Source organism: Colletes latitarsis, chromosome 7 (genome assembly GCF_051014445.1).
Source record: "Colletes latitarsis isolate SP2378_abdomen chromosome 7, iyColLati1, whole genome shotgun sequence".
Lineage (NCBI taxonomy): Eukaryota > Metazoa > Arthropoda > Insecta > Hymenoptera > Colletidae > Colletes > Colletes latitarsis.
The window spans coordinates 7944542-7962885 of NC_135140.1; the positions used below are offsets into that span (position 1 = coordinate 7944542).

General features: G+C 38.0%; 1 protein-coding gene across 3 annotated transcripts in view; it reads right to left on the bottom strand.

Moving 5' to 3' along the window:
• LOC143344036 (uncharacterized) overlaps positions 1 to 18344 on the bottom strand; it is a 257432-nt gene that overhangs the window by 57301 nt on the left and 181787 nt on the right. For 2 of the 3 annotated variants that reach the window (XM_076769593.1, XM_076769592.1), the window contains exon 2: positions 939 to 1060. In XM_076769593.1, coding sequence (XP_076625708.1) covers positions 939 to 1002 — 64 coding nt within the window. In that variant the 5' untranslated portion in view covers positions 1003 to 1060. Of the gene's footprint in view, positions 1 to 938; positions 1061 to 18344 lie in introns of those variants that run through there. The other variant, XM_076769594.1, reaches the window with a different exon arrangement.

Genomic DNA, 18344 nt, shown 5'->3' on the forward strand with positions numbered 1-18344 from the left:
TTTTTTTTGTAGTTAATGTCTTCTTGTTTGGTAATGAAAAAAAGGCTAGATTGTTCAATACTTGTCAGTATTTAATATATCATTTATTTTTAATATTTTGTCCACAAAATATTATCTAAATATTATACTATCTGAACAAATTCTGTTAATTTGGCCTCGTCTGATCAAATGACTCGTTCCCTTTCAACGATTGTTCAGTTTTGATATGTTTTTTGGCAAATTTCAAACGAAGTTTAATATTCTTCTTCGATAACATTGGCTTCTTCTTTTTCTTAATGCTTCTAAACTCAGCTCTTTTAAGGGTCCTTCGTGCTGCTGTCCGCTTGCTTACCTGTACATTTGTGTCTTCCTTTAATAATTTGCAACCACAGGGGAGGGGGGCATAAGAATTTTAGAAAGGCTTAGGTGGGATATAGCACAAAAAAGGTTGGGAAACACTGATCTATACAGAACTTATGATTATTGGTTCAGTTATGCTCCTTACTGTATTTGCAATATTTTGCAATATATCGATCAATCTCCCAGCTTTCTTTTCGACGTGTTACGAGCGAGATGTCTTCCGACGTCCACGGATTTTCACAATCCATTAATCCTAGAAAGCGACGTCGCCACTACAGAGAGAATCTAGATTTCGAGAAAAAAGTGGCACGATTTCTTTCCTGCGCGGCAAATACAAAGCTTCTCGTCGTTGTTTCGAGCACCTCGAAAACCCCGTAGAATCGTACGGGAAGATGCTATATTTACTTTCGCTTTTCGCTTGCGCTCCGCGTTGCGGAAAAGAGGGAGCTTTCGTTGCGCCAGGATCGCGCACCCCAGCCCCGACGGTCCATCGATTTTCCTTTCGGACGACGACTGATGAAAAAGAATTCTTTATTCTTCGGTCGGAGGCTGCAGGCCAGTCGAGTAAAAAAATAATGTCACGTGGCTGGACAACTCACCTCTGGGTGGTGCTGGTGGGGCCCTCTTCGGGGTGTCGTCCGCAGAAGGTGTTCTTTCCCTCATGCTTTCCTATGGGACCCCTTAGAGCCACCATTTAGGCGAACCCATATGCCACGTCCTCCTGAAACATATCGGAAACAAGGATCTTGAGAGGCCCGTTCCTCGGTGTAAATACTGTCATTGTCGATGCTACCGCGTTCTTTCAATTTTAACAATCGTCGCTGAGATTCCCAACCCCTTCGACTTCAAACAGCTCGCGAGAATCGTTCAAGTTGGAAACCGAGAAGCAGTGCATTAGCACGGGAGAAGTTAAGCTGTTATTCTAGCTCGTCTCGATTCGCGAGACTAATTAACGTATTACTACGTGTCTCGGATTACAAGAAAGCTGCGAACGTAGTTCTGCGTGATCTCGTCATTTCAGTAAGGATCGTAGAATGAAATCACGTTCGCTCTTGTTTATTTGCAATAATAGAAACTCGGTCAGTTATTGGCATGCACGTGTGTGGGATCGAGAAACAGTGACGCGCGAACTAAACTAATCAAAGTGAGCAAATAAAAGTCGAAACGCCGAATCCTCGCGATCCACTCGATACACTTCTCGTTCCAATAAGCACGGAAAGCGGGGGCGGCGGATTCTGCGCATCGCGGGTAACGAAAAACCAGAGGGCCTTCGCATAATCGGAGTAACTGTGTATCTGGCAGGTGATATCGCGAAGCTCGTGCTCATCGCGATATGCAGACAAGCGTTAAGATATTTTAGATTAGGGTTTCACAATTTTCATCAATATTCTCTCGATATAAGAATCGTTGCAAGTCCAAAATTCGACAGTAATGCCTAGCATAGGGAATTGTCTAATCATATAATTTGCTTTCAATGGGTTGGGGAACACAAAAACAATGGGATAAAGTACATACAACCGTTTGTCCTATTTTATTTTTTAGCTTAAAGATATTTGTTTATTTTATTGCTAGTGTTGAAACACACGAAACCTGTCACGTTTAATAAAATATCTGGTTTATGTGGAAGGTTGAAAAACTATGGCGCGACGTCTGTAGCCTGACGGTGGCCATTTTGAACACTTCCTGCGAAGGTAAACAACTCTACATGACCGGAGTACAAAAATGGCTGCAACTCGGAAACAAGATTAACTGGGGCATATGTTTATACGCATTTTTCATCGTTCTTGTGTCCTTAATAAACCGCAGACCCACGTATTAGGATACTGTATAAATAACAAATAAAGTGGGTAATCCTTGCGGTTGATAAATAAATATGTAAAAAAGAAATAAAACTCATTTACTCTGTCCAGATCCTATAACGCAAATTACACGATGATTAATGTGTTCTCGACGATTGTGTAGAACTTAAATTACTTTCAGCCGGTATCACTGGGCAGTGATACTCGTAGTACACCCTGTATACACGATGTGTTCTAATAAGTGGCAGAATTAACCACTTCTCGTTCGGGTGACAGATAACAAATAATTATAGATACAAGTTCGTCAAGATAACTGTTACTGGACTAGAAGATAGGCAATATTTGAAGTGTCATCTAATCTCGAATAATCTGTTCCTTCTCGATAACCAAATAACCCGAAATTCGGACAGCTTCTTGTCATTACTCAACACTGTACGCCCAGACTTAATTACTCTTTATTCGACGTATTCGTAATTTACTAGAAATACAATTTACAAAACGTGAACAATTCCTGTTAAAAATAGCTAGAGAGCCTTTCCGGTATCGCTGAATGATCTGCTCGCAATGATTCACCTTTCAGGCTTTCAAGAATGCTAAAAGATCACGTTTTGCAAGAAATCTCACTGGAAATTAGATATATCTGCAAAAACTGTTGTGTTGTCTGATTAGCACTCTTCAGTCCACATAATTGATACGTAACAAAAAACAGAAAATAGTCTAAAGATGTACGAATTGATTTGTAAATTTGCAAAGTAACGCGGAGAAATATTTTATTATTGGTTGGTCGTTGATGGATTCGAAAAAAAAAAAAAAAAACAAAAAAGCTGCTGCATCGAACAAATGCGCTAAACACTGTTCGTCGACGTGAAAACTAAACAACGATAACGACGGAACGCGCTCGTTTCTATCTCGCAGTGCATGCACGCGCGCGTGCATCCATAATCAAGGCCAGTGGTGCTCCATTACCAATTTCCATCGCTATTACCATCAATTTCCGTGAAACGACAGACGTTTCGTATTATCGAAATGTTGCACGAACAAACAGCGGAGCCCTGGCAGAGCTTGGGTTAATGCCGTCGGGACGCTGTCCGTTGGTACAGCGGTTCTCAACCAGCCTCCTCACAAATCTCTACGATTTTTCGGAGGACTCGATTCTTTTCAATTTTATTCGCATCTTCCGGAAATTTGAAGTCGTACGGATGGGGAATATTAAGAGTAGGTGCAGAAGGTATAATTTATTCGTAAATTAGAATCCCATAAAAAGACTTTTAATTTCTACCGAGTAAATCGTTAAGATCATCTACGATTTGTGAAGCTAGTTTACGAACGAATCTAAAATTTATATTTCATGTCAGAGGGTTATCGTTGCAATCAATATGTAAATTTAATGGTATATTTAAAATCAAAGTTTCTTTATATGATAACTCTACTAAGAAAGAACGGGCTTAATGAGTCTCAAAGAGAAATGAGTAAAAAAATACAACGTTTAAAGTATATTAATAAAGACTGTTATTTCTGTAGTACAGTGTTATTTTCTGATAAAGATAAATACAATGTAAAACTGCACAGAGAAAGCAGACGCCGTTATACCCGAAACAGACAACAATAGAATACAATGTGAGACAATGTGTCACGCAGGAGATGCCAATCTGCTTTATTATAATTTTCCATCGAAAAGAAATATCTTTGGGATTTGTGAAAGATTGACGTCAGTATTCTATTTATAGGGCACGTAGTAGCATTAAAAAACGAAATGATTTCCTCGTTCGATAAAATATGTTCCAATGCAGAATATAGAATATAAACGTAAATTTAGTTTGAGAAAAAAAAATAATAATTCGATGCTTAATCGGTGATCGTTCAAACATCGAAGATCATCGTTCATTGGGTGATATGAACGGCGGTTCTCGGTTGCGCTTCGTATAATAGGCATAATTGTAGCGACTGGCGATCCGTTATTAGACTTGTCGCTTCTTGAGAACCGTAGAGGCCACGTATCGCCTCGACAGTGGTGCTCAACGCGTCGTTGTCCGACATCAATGGCTGCTGCAGACACGTTTCACAGCGGAGACGATAAATTGTACTAGAAGATCCGAAGAGACCATCCTATCGGCCATTTTCGAAGCATTTGAATTCGTAACGAACCGAAAAAAATTTTTAAAAAACTCTACACTCGAGTAAACGAGGCGCATAATTTACATCAGGCGTTAGAAACAATAATTTTCTAGCTCTCTGCGTGGCTTAATGAATCCAACGTATAAGGATGTACTATGTTTTATACGAAACGTTAAATCGTCGGTGGTAATGAGAATATTTTTCTTTCAGTACAAGCTTGGATTTAGAGATCTGTAACGGGTGAAATTCGAAATCGAATAGAGGAAGACATGATTCAGAAGCTCCAGACGACGAGAAGAAAGTAACGCAAGAAACTTGGGAAAATTGAGATTTCAAAATCGAACTCGGAAAGATTGCAATATAATTTTATTTATTAAAACCAGAAAATTATCTATTCCTCTCTGATATTTAATACGAAGAATAACAAATTTTCTCAAAGAATTCTTTTAAGTACCTAAACTGCATCGATCCCGAATGTAAAATGGAATCTGGCGCTTTCCACTTTTATCAGTTTTCCCAAGCTGCTCGTGTACAATCGGAGTATCTCGGGTCCTTTCGTGGAACATGGTTCGACCGTTCCATTTGGGTGTGTTCGAGCAGTATGATCGCCGGACAGCTTATTATTAGTACGGGAAAAATTTGACTCGTTAAAATTGATTTATCCCAATTACTTTATACGAATGATAAACCCTAGGCAAGCTGGGTTGGAAAAATTCTACGTCGATATATTTATTCGGGGTTAAAATCGAGAAGCTCGTAAAACCAAAAGGCTGGAGAAAGTCTGTGATCCGAAATTAGTAGTTTGAAACGAGCCAAAGGAGGAAGCAGCTCGTAAAGTATTTTCCAGATGACCCTGTGCCACCGAATTCGTTTAATATGCTAACAGACACTGTCCAGAGGCTGACGACGCGTTCGAACGCTGAATCCCTACAAATCAAAGGTTGTCGAGGGTCTCGGTGTTTGCCTGGAATGCTGAAACGCGGCATTCCGAGCGTGGAAAAGCTCGCGTTGTGCCATTGGTCGCTGGAACCATTCCATTTTTCCTCCGGTTACAGTTCTTCCTTTTTTCTTTTCAGCGACCGTAATATTCGCGATTGACCGTGATATATCGATCAAATGTCTCCGTTTTGCACTTATTAAAACCGGTTGATACTAATGAAGCGAACCGTTTCCCCTCTCGCGGCAAGAAAGAGGAATGTACGCGCAAAGTTTCTGGAAAGCGTTAAACCGTTCTCTCGCGTTGAAAATATCCGTAAACTTTTAGTATTATGGAAATTGGGTCGCACTATACTGGGGAATGATGGTTTACGCGTTGGTTCGATCAATATAAGACTCCTTTTTCAAATGTTGTTGTTGTTCAATTACAATAAACTCGAGATTCTAAACGTTGAGTGTAACGATTCAAAGTCGATCTTTTGGACTTTGGAATCTGCCCTTAACCTCGTTTATCCAAAAAAACGAGTGGTCACGTACGCCCAAAAGGGAAGTGTTTCTTAAACAGCTCGTCGAGACCAGCACTCCAAGGCGAGGCTCATTAAAATTGCGTGTTTCCACTTCTGGTCCTCTCCTCGTTAGTACACACGTGTATTGTACTCGATCTTCCCCATCTCTAAGTTATTCTATTCTATCTCCAAGAAACACAGAGAGGGAGGCTTAAGAATAGACTGAAAACAGGATTACAGCAAACAAAAATTTCACAAAAACATGTCAGAAATATTGTCAGGTCGTTGAATTTGTCGACTATTTTTTTCTAATATACTGAAAGTATTCTACAAGTTTACGTGTATTGTACTTGATCTTCCCCATCTCTAAGTTATTCTATTTTGTCTCCAAGAAACATAGGAAGGGAGGCTTAAAAATAGATTGAAAATGAATTACATGACTACAGCAAACAAAAATGTTATAAAAACGTACGATTTGTCAAGTCGTTGAATTTGTCGACTTATTTTTTCTAATATAGTAAACGTATTCTACAAGTTTGGGAAATGAGCAAAATTTGTCGTACGCATCTCTGAGCACGAGTTATGTAATTTACAAATTATGTTTTCTTTTCAAATTTGTGGATAAAGGATAAAGCTTTGTGCGACACTGTTTCATAGCAAGATTTATTAACCGCACGGCGATCATGCCACGTTTTGCAACGCACGAGTTATTTACAATTAAACGCGACGAGTTCTCGCGCTTTCGGCGATTAAGTTGAAGCCTGAAAACCGCGAGAAAAGCTCCGTGGCTTTTTCCAGTGGGACGGCTTTAATCTTTTTCAAACTGAAATCCTGCTGTCCAGCGATGCGGAACCACACATTCCGCACGGAGACACGATAAACGATCACCGTCCAGGGCTTTGCCGCAGTCGCAACGAATGACATTACGTAAAATTAAATACCAGGAATAGATTTTGGCGAAGCGTTTCGAAAGAACGCGGGATAAAGTCGATTATGCTTAAATTATTTAATCTTTTTTGATTACACAAATGGAAACAGATTTCATAACCTTGTTTACATAGAGCAATAAAAAACCGAGTGGCATGGAACACGTATAAAATAATCCTTGATGTTTGGATTTCGACATGGAAACCGAGCTCATACAAACGATACAGCGACTGAAAATGATACCGCGATCGAACAACGACATAGAAACGAGACTGTGCTCGAACATCGATATAGTAATGAACTGGTACAGTACATTCCGCTTCAATGCCACCAATTTTCCCCGCATAGACGGAACGGAGCGATCCCCCACCATCGTCTTTGTTTATTCAACGCGAGCCAGTCAACGGCTGCGGGCGAAAGCGATCCCCCATCGCACGCAGAATCGAATTTCATTCACTACCGGAAACGAAATTTTTCATATTTATCACTGCATGTTCGTGAATGCATTAACGACAGACACGACGATGTTTTTTTTAGGTAAAAATACGTTCAAACTTTGAAAAAATACTCAATATTTTTATAAATCAATCGTGGAGGATATTTATCAATCGGTGGTGAATATTTTTTAATTCTTCAGACCTAAATAAATTAGATTACATGTCAAACATTACAAAAATAGTAAATAGTTTTACAAATTAACCGTGGAGGATATTTATTTATCGATGGTGAATATTTTTTAATTCTTCAGACCTAAATAAAATTAAATTAGATAGGGTCAGATGTCAAACATTACAAAAATAGTAAATATTTTTACAAATTAACCATGGAGGATATTTATCAATCGGTGGTGAATATTTTTTAATTCTTCAGACCTAAATAAATTAGATTACATGTCAAACATTACAAAAATAGTAAATAGTTTTACAAATTAACCGTGGAGGATATTTATTTATCGGTGGTGAATATTTTTTAATTCTTCAGACCTAAATAAAATTAAATTAGGTAGGGTCAGATGTCAAACATTACGAAAATAGTAAATATTTTTACAAATTAACCATGGAGGATATTTATCTATCGGTGGTGAATATTTTGGGATCCTACAGATGTAGCTATTAGATTTTGGGGAAAAACAGTTCATGTAAAAATTACATTTGTGTTCTACTTTTCCTATATGAAAGAAGGTAGTCGTTTATAGAAACACCCTGTACAGCTTATGTATATAGAGCTCGTCAAAAACCAAGGCTAATAAACTATCGATCGCTGTACGAAGGAAGGTCGAAGCTTACTCACTTCTGCTCTACCTCGCTCGCTCTTCGTGTATCCCGTTTTCTCCCCTCGTCGAACGGTTCATGTCTCGGTCCCAGCCTGAGATAGGAAAAAAGTCCGGCGCTGGAGAAAAAATCCTTCTCCGAACGTATGGAAACGAACGGAACCGATTCTGGTGCACGCGAGCGGGACTTAGAGTTCGAACGGCGACGCAAAAATGGCCGACACCGACCCGGAACCCACGAAACACAGCGACTTTCAGACCTTTGCTACTTTCTCGCTGAGGCTGATTTTACAGATTACAGAACACGCATTTTCTACTTTTGTTCACGTTCCGACGACCTCTATTTTTCTTACGAGCTACCAATTGTTGAAAACAAACTCAATTCGTTTGACTTAGAAAATTACCAAAACTCGAAGCTCGATTTAAACTGGACAATATATTCAACGCTAATTCAAAACTATTTTTTTTTTATGCTGAATATTTGCAAACGTGTACCTATTTCGCTTCAAAAGATACAAATTGTTAAAAAATAAAATATAGCAATTTGTTAGACTCTTCGAAGATCAGGAACTGAAAGTGTAACATTTTTACATAATCAGAAAGTAAAATGTATTTTTTATTTGATATAAAGTAACGAGAATGACGACTTACTAATAAGCTTATGCAACCTGCATTGTTGCGTAATCGGCATCGATATCATCAACACTTTTCATTGTAAAGACACCACATTATTACTAACAATATTGCTTAATTGATTCAGTGATCGCCGGTTCGCCATAATTTCTGGACAAACTTATATATGGACGGGATAAAAAAAAAAAAGAAAAACGTGGTGCAGCGCCGTGCGTCGACAATAATGATACCGGAAGTATCGTATAAACGCAGAGCAGCGGAGGCTGTGCAAGACGACACAAGTTGATCTCCATTAACTTCCATCTGATTTTCTCCTATGGAGGCGCTTAAAAAACACAGTTTCAATGTCAGAAAACACGGGAGAATAGATTTTAAGAGCCACTGTATCCTTTTACCACATTTACAAAACAAGTTTTAGACGCTCGTAATAAAAGAACCCCCCTTTTCACCAGTGTTATTCAAAATGAAGGAAGTGATCCATACTTTTAATAATTCAAGGGGACGAATAAAAGAGTTCCCAACAGATTTATAACACAATCACGGTCAGTGTCGGAGAACAAATGGAACTATAAAACGAATAGACAGATTTAGATAGATTATTGGTAAAATTATACGACCTAGCCGGGAGAGGTGCCGTTTTGTGCAAACTATACAACCCGTAATATTATTAATCGACCTGGCGTACGATTGTTCCCGTCGTGGCACGCGATATTTAACAACTATAGCTGTTAATCGACGCTTATCGGCGGCTTTATAATTACAATTGTTATCGGTAGCCGTGAAGTGGCCCCGAGCATTTAAAATCGATGACGAGCAGTATTTAAATAATCTGACCTGTTAATTGGCGTTAATCGTTATTCGATAGAGTGTCAGCAAATCATTTAACCCCTCAAAAATCTCGAAGGATGCGATCGACGTCTTTGATGTACCAAATCGTGGTCAACGACAGCGATTAATTTTTTCCGCTAAACCAGGAAGAAATAGACGCGATGGCTACCCAGCATAATGCAAAGTTTATCGAACGAACAGAGCGCTATTAGCGATAGCTACGTTACCGAGGATAGAACGTAATTAAAATTTTAGTTACGATAACAAAGATAGAATGTAATTAAAATTTGCGCGATTCAACGAAATCCGGGATCCTTGATTTCCCAGAAACGAATAGTAACCGTTAATGGAACAGCTGTTCCGACTAAACGGAGCTGAAATATAAATTCCCGGCGAATTTCCTCAGGACGATTGTTTCGAATTAAACGAGCGTACGGTCTCGACGGAATCGTCAAGTATCTCTGAAAACTTGATGAACTCCCGCTTTGTCTATTCGCGGAAAACCTGGGCAAAATAAATAGGAAGAAGCTTTTTTATCGGAATGTAAATTGTATTGTTTCGTTGCATAACTCGATCTAACTACTTTATTTGCGAACAATTTGTACGCTTATTCAATCTTCTTAGAGACGTTGTTAATATTCGATATAGTGTTAAAATTATTTCTCAAAACTTTCCAAGATGCGTCGATAAGTTTAAATATTTCTATTCTTTGGGTAAAATCGTATTGCATTTTATTTCTTAAAGACATTCTTAATGTTCGATATAGTCTTAAAATTATTCCACAAAGCTTTCCAAGATATGTTTAAATATATTTTGAATAGAGATTAATTTTAAGAAAGGATTGATAGTGGATTCGTGTAACCTTAGCCTAATTTTATTATGGGTCAGATGTTCGTGTGCCGCGCGACTCATAAGTCCGGGGGGTTAATTCGTATAATGGAGGTTCCAGCGTACTCTTTCATCCGGAGAACGCATTTCGCGAGGAAAGAATTCTCACCGAAGACATTTCGCATTGTTCCCTCCTCGGAACCACTTCTCTCACCCTTATTCCCTCGCATACAGCCTCTCCCTCGTTCCTCCGTCTTTTTTTCCACCCGAATTTCGTCGATCCTTCTTTTTCCCTCGCGATCGTTTCAACCACTCCCACCGCTCTTTGCCGCTCCTTTTTTCTTTAATATTCCTCATCCATTCCCCTTTAGCCAGCGCAGCGTCACGAAATCCAGCCACCGACGGGGGAGGAACAAGGACGGAAACGAGCACGAAAGGGAGGAACAGAGGGAGAAAGGAAAGAATACAAAAGCAGAGGTCCGTCTTTTGTCCACGGCGCGTTCAAGCGTCCTTCTGTTTTTTCGAGTATTCCGGAAAGGCGGCCGAAATTCCATTGTCGGACCCGCCGCTCGGTTATAACTCGCGATCACGTGAATCCTTCGTCGCGTGATCGGTCGCCGCGGATCTTATCCGACATACTGTCTTTTTAAAATAACAAACGCCCCTTTGCGTCAAACGTTCATTATAATTGTTTATTTATTTATTCATTTACTGGTGTGTACACCCTTTGATATAATACAGTTGCATAATATGTGTAAAAGTCTCGTTAATTGCGTATGTGACACGCTTTTTAAAGGAATACAGAGACCCGCTAAAGAAGTTTTCATAGAGGTACGAAGAAAGAGGGAGCAGAAATATTTTCCAGCTGCGCTACGATGATTTTCAGCAACGTCTTATCGACGGATAAAAAATCGCGAGCCTGGAAATCGTCGCAGTGTTTACAAAAGAAAACGATTAACGAAAATGATAATGGCGGTTCGCGGGAGGAGATTCGATCGACCGAACAGGTGCGTGCAGCGATTCGTCCTGGCGATCGAAGCTCTAACGCGTCGTTAATTCGAGAGCACTCGCGGAAAAAGCGTTTTAAAATACATCGAGCCAGAAAAGGCAGTCAACGGGCGGCGATTCTCGAAACGACAGCGGCCGCGAAGCGTTTTCGCGCGACAAAGGGAGCCCCTCTCGTAAATGGAATACGAATGGAGGATAAGTTCCACGACGTCGGCGTTATCGCGGAATAGAATGCACTTTCAGAAATATTCACGATAAATCCGACGCTATTTCTGCTTTCGTCGATGCCGCGAATAATTCCTTATTTATCGTTCGGTTTTAAACGAACGCCGTACAAACACTTTCGATGACGGTGGGCGTTTTAAAGTCGGATGAGAAACGAGACGAGAATTACATCGATCTCCGAAAGCCTTTTTCTCGCTAATCGACGACAGAAGAGCGTTCGAGGGAGGAAAAGGACGATCGATAAAACCCATGGACTCGAGGCTTCGCGATATGAAAACGTACGCGACGGAGCTTTTGCTCGCAAAAATACGATCTACGTCGCGATTTTTGCGAAACTATGCATTTTTTACTCTATCCGCGTTAAAAAAGCTGTCGTCGATCCATTCGTTTCCACTTATATTTAGAATTATTTAATAAAATATGACACGTCTTGGATTTTAAAATCTGTGAATTCTGAGTCTTGCAATATATTAACTGAGAATACTAAAGATCGTGTATTCGCTTCTAGAGTTTGCAGAAGTCAGGACGAGGCTAGGATAATTTTCATACTTGCACTAGATCTACATACCGCTGGACATATTCAATTTACCACAATCACAATCTAAGAAATGCACGCTTGCCCTAGATTTTTAGAATTTCTGTTTAAATTTAAAATCTACCAAACTAATTTTAGTTAAACCATCTCTATTCTATTTAGTGTATACCAGGAACGAATTCCAAATAATTATAAACAAAACTTAATTGGCGTGAGGAGAAATGTAATTAAAAAATTCTTTAAATCAATTTAATACTATCGGCCATACAGAGTGACACACACCTAGGAACAATTTTAATGGGAAATTCTACAGGCCAAAATAAGACGAAAATCAAGAATATCAATTTGTTAAAAAATTATTTCTGGTTGGGAGGATCAATAACAATCATTCTTAGTCAATAGACATACCCCGAATTCCTACCCACTTTTGGGACAAGAATTCGGGAAAGTGAAATTTGTTGACAAAATTGAAAAATTTCAAATCGTTCTAAAAAAATTATTTTTGATCGCAGGGGTCAATTACAATCATTTTTGGTCAATAGACATACCCCCGAATTCCTACCCAGTTTCGAGAAAAAAATTCCTTACCGAAAATATAATTTCTAGCCAGAAATGTTACCTCGAAATTTCATGCGAATCTTTAAAATGTCATAACTCCTGAACGGATTGGACGATTTTAATGTTTAAAAAAGCAAACTACGCGTATTTTGATGGAGAATATATGGAAATTGCAAAAATATTCGAAAAGTTGATTCTTGACCCCGCAAAATAGGAAAAACCCCATAAAAATGGTCCAATTTTCAAACGACCATAACTCCCAGAATAGTGAATATATTCAAATGAAACTTTTTTCTGAACTAGTGCTTATGGGTATCTACAAAAAAGTATTAGACAACTTTTCTGTAGGGCGTCAAATAAAATTACTAAAAATCAAAAACGAATTTTTAAGAAAAATCGATAGGGGGTAGGTGCCTAAATTTTTCGACGAAAAAAAAAAATTTCAAATCGTTATAAAAAAATTATTTTCGGATGCGGGGGTCAATTGCAATCATTTTTGGTCAATAGACATACCCCCGAAATCTTACCCATTTTCGAGAAAAAAAAAGGTGTACAAATATTTCGACAAAATTAAAAAATTTCAAATCGTTCTGGAAAAATTATTTTCGTTTATGGGGGTAAATTACAATCATTTTTAATGAATAGACATACTCCGGAAATCCTGCACATTTGCGAGAAAAAAAGTCTTTACCGAAAATATTCTGTGTGGCCGGAAATGTTTCTATAACTTTTTAACAAAGCCTCAATAAACAAATCAGTATCCTTGATTTTCGTCTTATTTTGGCCGCTGGATTTTCCCATTAAAATTTTTCCCAAGGGTGGTCGATCACCCTGTATAAAACAACAAAATTCAAGAAGCGTTTACGACATAATTTCTTGGGGATTAAATCTAAAACAAGGCTAGAGAAAACTGTTGGCAGAAACGACTCCAACGAAGCCACGAGTAATAGCTAATTTCAACGTAAGTATATTTAAGAACTTTACGGTAAAGTCGAGTGTATTATCATTGGTCGTTTAGATACCACTTTAGTGCGGTGATAAGTGTTACTATATATATAAGTTTAGAAAATTATGACATCCTTGAAGTATTTCGGTTGCATTCATGAATCAAAGGCAACGAATGAGAAAATTGCAAACTTTGCAATAAAAATGCCTCTAGACGTTTTCAAAATTTCGAATTATTTGCTACTACTTTTTAATAATTAAGGAATGAATTAATACCTCTCGGTTGCATAGAATTCCTATTGTTTCTATTGTCATTATATAAAACGCACAGAAGAATAATAGGAGTAAGAAGGGGTTAAAGAAATGGTTCCTTTATCTTTTATATAAATTTCGATTTCTGGTACATAAACGCGTTATTTCAAATTTTGTTGATGATAGGTTCAAGTTCCGGGGCGTTGGCCCGTTTGACAGCTACAAGTTGCGTTAAAGTTACCGTATTGTGGGCAAATAATTAATAGATCGCTTAAAAACTTTCGAAACTCATTCATTTTTCCACACAAACAATAACCAATAACGCGATCGATTAAACGAATTTATTTAAAACACATTTTATTCTCGATGAGACTAAATGCGCTTTATATTCGATTCGAAAAACTTTCATAGTATTTTTATAATCTAGAAATTTGCACGGACACAATTTTCCTGATTTATAGATCAATAGGTGTTGTCGAGCATTTCTTCCGAGTACAGATCATCTTGCTGCTGAGTTTTTCTTAATTTTTTTATGGAGTTTTCATCGATCCACAGATGGACGCCAAAAACATTAAAGCATGTCTACGATACTTGTCGTTACCACTAGCAAATGTATACGATCGCACAATACTCAAATTTGATGAACTGATATTTTCCTGAAGACCACTACAAATTGGTCGAAACGGTAACATTAAAAATTGAAGATTCTTTTGTTTCATGCACTGGATAAATACGATGAAACGGCCGAACTTTGTGCACCACTGGCTTACACCTTTTACCACATCGATTAAACCAGTGATTCTCAATCGGAGCCACATGACCCTCCCGCCGAACCACACCATTATTCCTCGGGAGTCGCGAGTTACAGATTTAAGCACAAGGGACCATAAAAACCTGCGAGCGATCGATCGAAAAATATTACAATAATACTATATGAATAAATACATTAGTCCCTCTGTTTATGCAATAATTTTTACACGCGGATTCATGACAAGAGGTAATAAATTACGGTCGTGAAAGCTGTGTACATATTTGTATTTGTTTTCTAAACGCGATAAGCAATTCTTTAAGTTCAAATTTAAAACAATTGATACGTATCTACGCTATAGAATCGATGAAAGATTAACTCTTTTAAATCTGAATTATTAATGATCAAATGGATCTTTACACAGTCCCGATTTGCACGAATCGTCCAGTTTTAAATATCGTGCAGGTTCGAAGGGGTTGAAACGAGTCCCGATCTTATTGCCGGCGGCTAACGATCGACAGCATTTTTACAAACCTTACAAAATGTATGGCTCGTTAGTTTAGTCACGTGTCGAGTTTAATTGAGTAGCGTTTTATGATCGTTCCCCTGGCAGCGCGAGTTCGGTGTCGCTGGGAATGGCGCAACGCGATTTTACGGTACCGATACGCGCCGAGGCCGACGAAAATACACCTCGCCTGTTCCTTAATCGTCTTGCTCGTCTCTATCGAAGCCAAATCTATCCCGCTGATCCCGAGGCAGCGGAACAGTAGCCTCGAAGGATCATCCATAGTCATTGTTACGTTTCCTCTCGCTTCCTGTGCAAGCTGGACACACCACATTCTAACTAGCATTAATATTTCAAGTACTCCGTTCTAGAGACGCACGGATCAATTCTTATTCAAAACTTGTCACAGAAAACATGTTGGTACCCAGAGCTCGGTGAGGGAAGAACAAGAGAAAAAAGCCAAAAGAATAAATACTGATTCTATACAGAAATTATATTATTAGTTTATAAGACTTACTATACAAGTAACCCTATCAACGTCTATACAGGGTGTTCAGTCAACCCTGAGGAAAATTTTAATGGGAGATTGTAGATTGTCAAAATAAGATGAAAATCAAGAATATCAATTTCTTGACTGAGGCTTCGTTATGAAAAAATTAAATTAAAAAATTTCAAATCATTCTGAAAAAATTATTTTTGGTTGCGGGGTTCAATTACAATTATTTTTGGTGAATACACGTACCCCTGAAATCCAACCCATTTTCGAGAAAAAAATTCGAGTAGGTACTAAAATTTTTTGGCAAAATTAAAAAATTTCAAATCATTCTAAAAAAATTATATTCAGTTGCGGGGGTCAATTACAATCATTTTTGGTCATTACACATAACCCCGAACTCCTATGCACTTTCGAGCAAAAAATTCCCCACCGAAAATCTAATGTGAGTCCAGAAATGCTTCCCTGAAATTTCATGTAAATCTTTAAAATGTCATAACTCCTGAACGGATTGGACGATTTTGATGTTTAAAAAACCAAACGACGCGTATTTAGATATAGAAAATGTAGAAATAGCAAAAATATTCGAAAAGTTGTTCCTTGACTCCGCAAAATAGGAAAAACCCCATAAAAATGGTCCAATTTTCAAACTGCCATAACACCTACAATAGTGAATATATTCAAGTGAAACTTTTTTCTGAACTAGTGCTCATGGGTACCTACAAAAAAGTATTAGACAACTTTTCTGTAGGGCGTCAAATAAAATTACTAAAAATCAAAAACGAATTTTGAAGAAAAATCGACAGGGGGTAGGTGTCTAAATTTTTCGACGAAAAAAAAAAATTTCAAATCGTTATAAAAAAATTATTTTTAGCTAGGGGAGTCAATTACAACTATTTTTGGTCAATACACATACCTCCGAAATCCTTCGCACTTTCGAGAAAAAAATTCGAGTAGCTGTGAAATTTTGTCGACAAAATTAAAAAATTTCCAATCTTTCTAAAAAAATTATTTTCAAATGCAAGGATCAATTACAACCATTTTTGGTCAATTGACATACCCCCGAAATCCTACCTACTTTCTAGAAAAAAATTTGAGAAGGTGCAAAATTTGTTGACAAAATTAAAAAATTTCAAATCGTTCTGAAAAAATTATTTTCGTTTGTGGGGGTAAATTACAATCATTTTTGATGAATAAACATACTCCGGAAATCCTGCACATTTTCGAGAAAAAAAATCCAGTACGGACGAAACTTTAAACGTTAAGAACTTTTTAACGAAGCCTCCATCGACAAATTAGTATTCTTTATTTTTGTATTATTTTGGCGTCTAGAATCTCCTATTAAAATTTTTCCCAGGGGTGGCCGAACACTCTGTATAATTTAAATCATAACAATTAAAACGAGTCTAAATATTGTAGTCACGATATTTTCATGTTAAAAATTCTTATTTACCCAGGTTTCTAACGTCCCAATCTCATTGAAATCACAATTAACAAATGAGAATTTAACCGTTCGATCGTGGCGAATAAATTGTAGTAACGATAACATTTGATGTTTGTTATTCGAATAGAATTTTGCCCATCTCTGCTGGTGAGTTAAGAGCGTAGCGTAATGGCCGCAGACAGCGCCTTAAGCTTTTTTCGCGCGGACACCGAGAGGCTGACCCACTTGCAGGAGAGCCTACATCGTGCAAATTGCCCGCAGAATTTCGTACCGAAGTTCCTGTGCAATACGCCGCGAGCTGCATCGCGAAACTCGCGACGAGGTTGTCGCAGGGCCCTCGACGACTCGGCGAACCGAGGCGGAAAGCTTCAAGAATTTACGAAAAATAGATATCGCTACTCGAGACGACGTGGAAACTGATTTTAACGAACACCCGGTGCACCGCGAACGGCACACGATCTTTAAAAGTACGCGTAATTCCGACTTCCGGTTACGTTGCGTATCTGGATGACGTTGCTAAATCGGATATTACGAATGCTTGGAGCACGGTAGAGCTTCCACCATCCGAACTCGAGAATTTTGAATAAGAATCTACAAATTGACTACATTTTAACGAAATAGAGATCAGGAATAAATTATATTTGGTTCAAGTGTCTTGATACAATCTCAGTATATGAATAATAATAATACTGATCCTCTTTGAATATAGTTTAGCCAATGCTGACAAACTTACAAATTTATTCCATTTTAACGAAAAAAATCAGGAATAAATTGTATTCCATATAAGTGGCTTGGTACAATCTCAGTATATGAATATGTATTTTTAACAAAATTAAAATGATACGGAAATATAAATATCAAGTATGTAAATTAAGTACGAACCATGGATAAAATGATTTGTTTTCACACGGAAACAAGGAGTATTGTAGATGGAATAAATTAATTTTATGGTCGTATTGTAGCTGCGGGAGCGAACGTAATTATCGAAAATCATTGTGTTTTTCTGCAGACGCGCGGGCTTCCATGAAATTGAAGTATCGTTCTGTTAATTTCGCTCGCAACGACTGACATTTCTCCCATGTCGGTGTAGATTGATACGTCCTCCGAAGTCCGAAGCCTAGCTCGTTTTAATTCAAATAGACGATGACGGCAAAATCGATCCTGTCTGATGAAAGGGTCGGCAGATTTGAAAGCTTTAATGGAATTCCTGTTTCCAGGAAAATGGCGGAAAAGTTGCGAATAACAGGGAAGAGTATAATTCTGGCTCGAACCTCGAAATATAATCAGTTTGAAGACCAAAAACGAAGAAATAATTTTAATTGAAAGCGTATAATAATGATTGTCACAGTGTTTTTTAACCTTCCCGCGTTTTTGGCGTTGAATTCAAAATTGCAACATCATATTAACGGTGTATCTAAATTCTTCTAAAATCTTTCTAATGCTATACGTA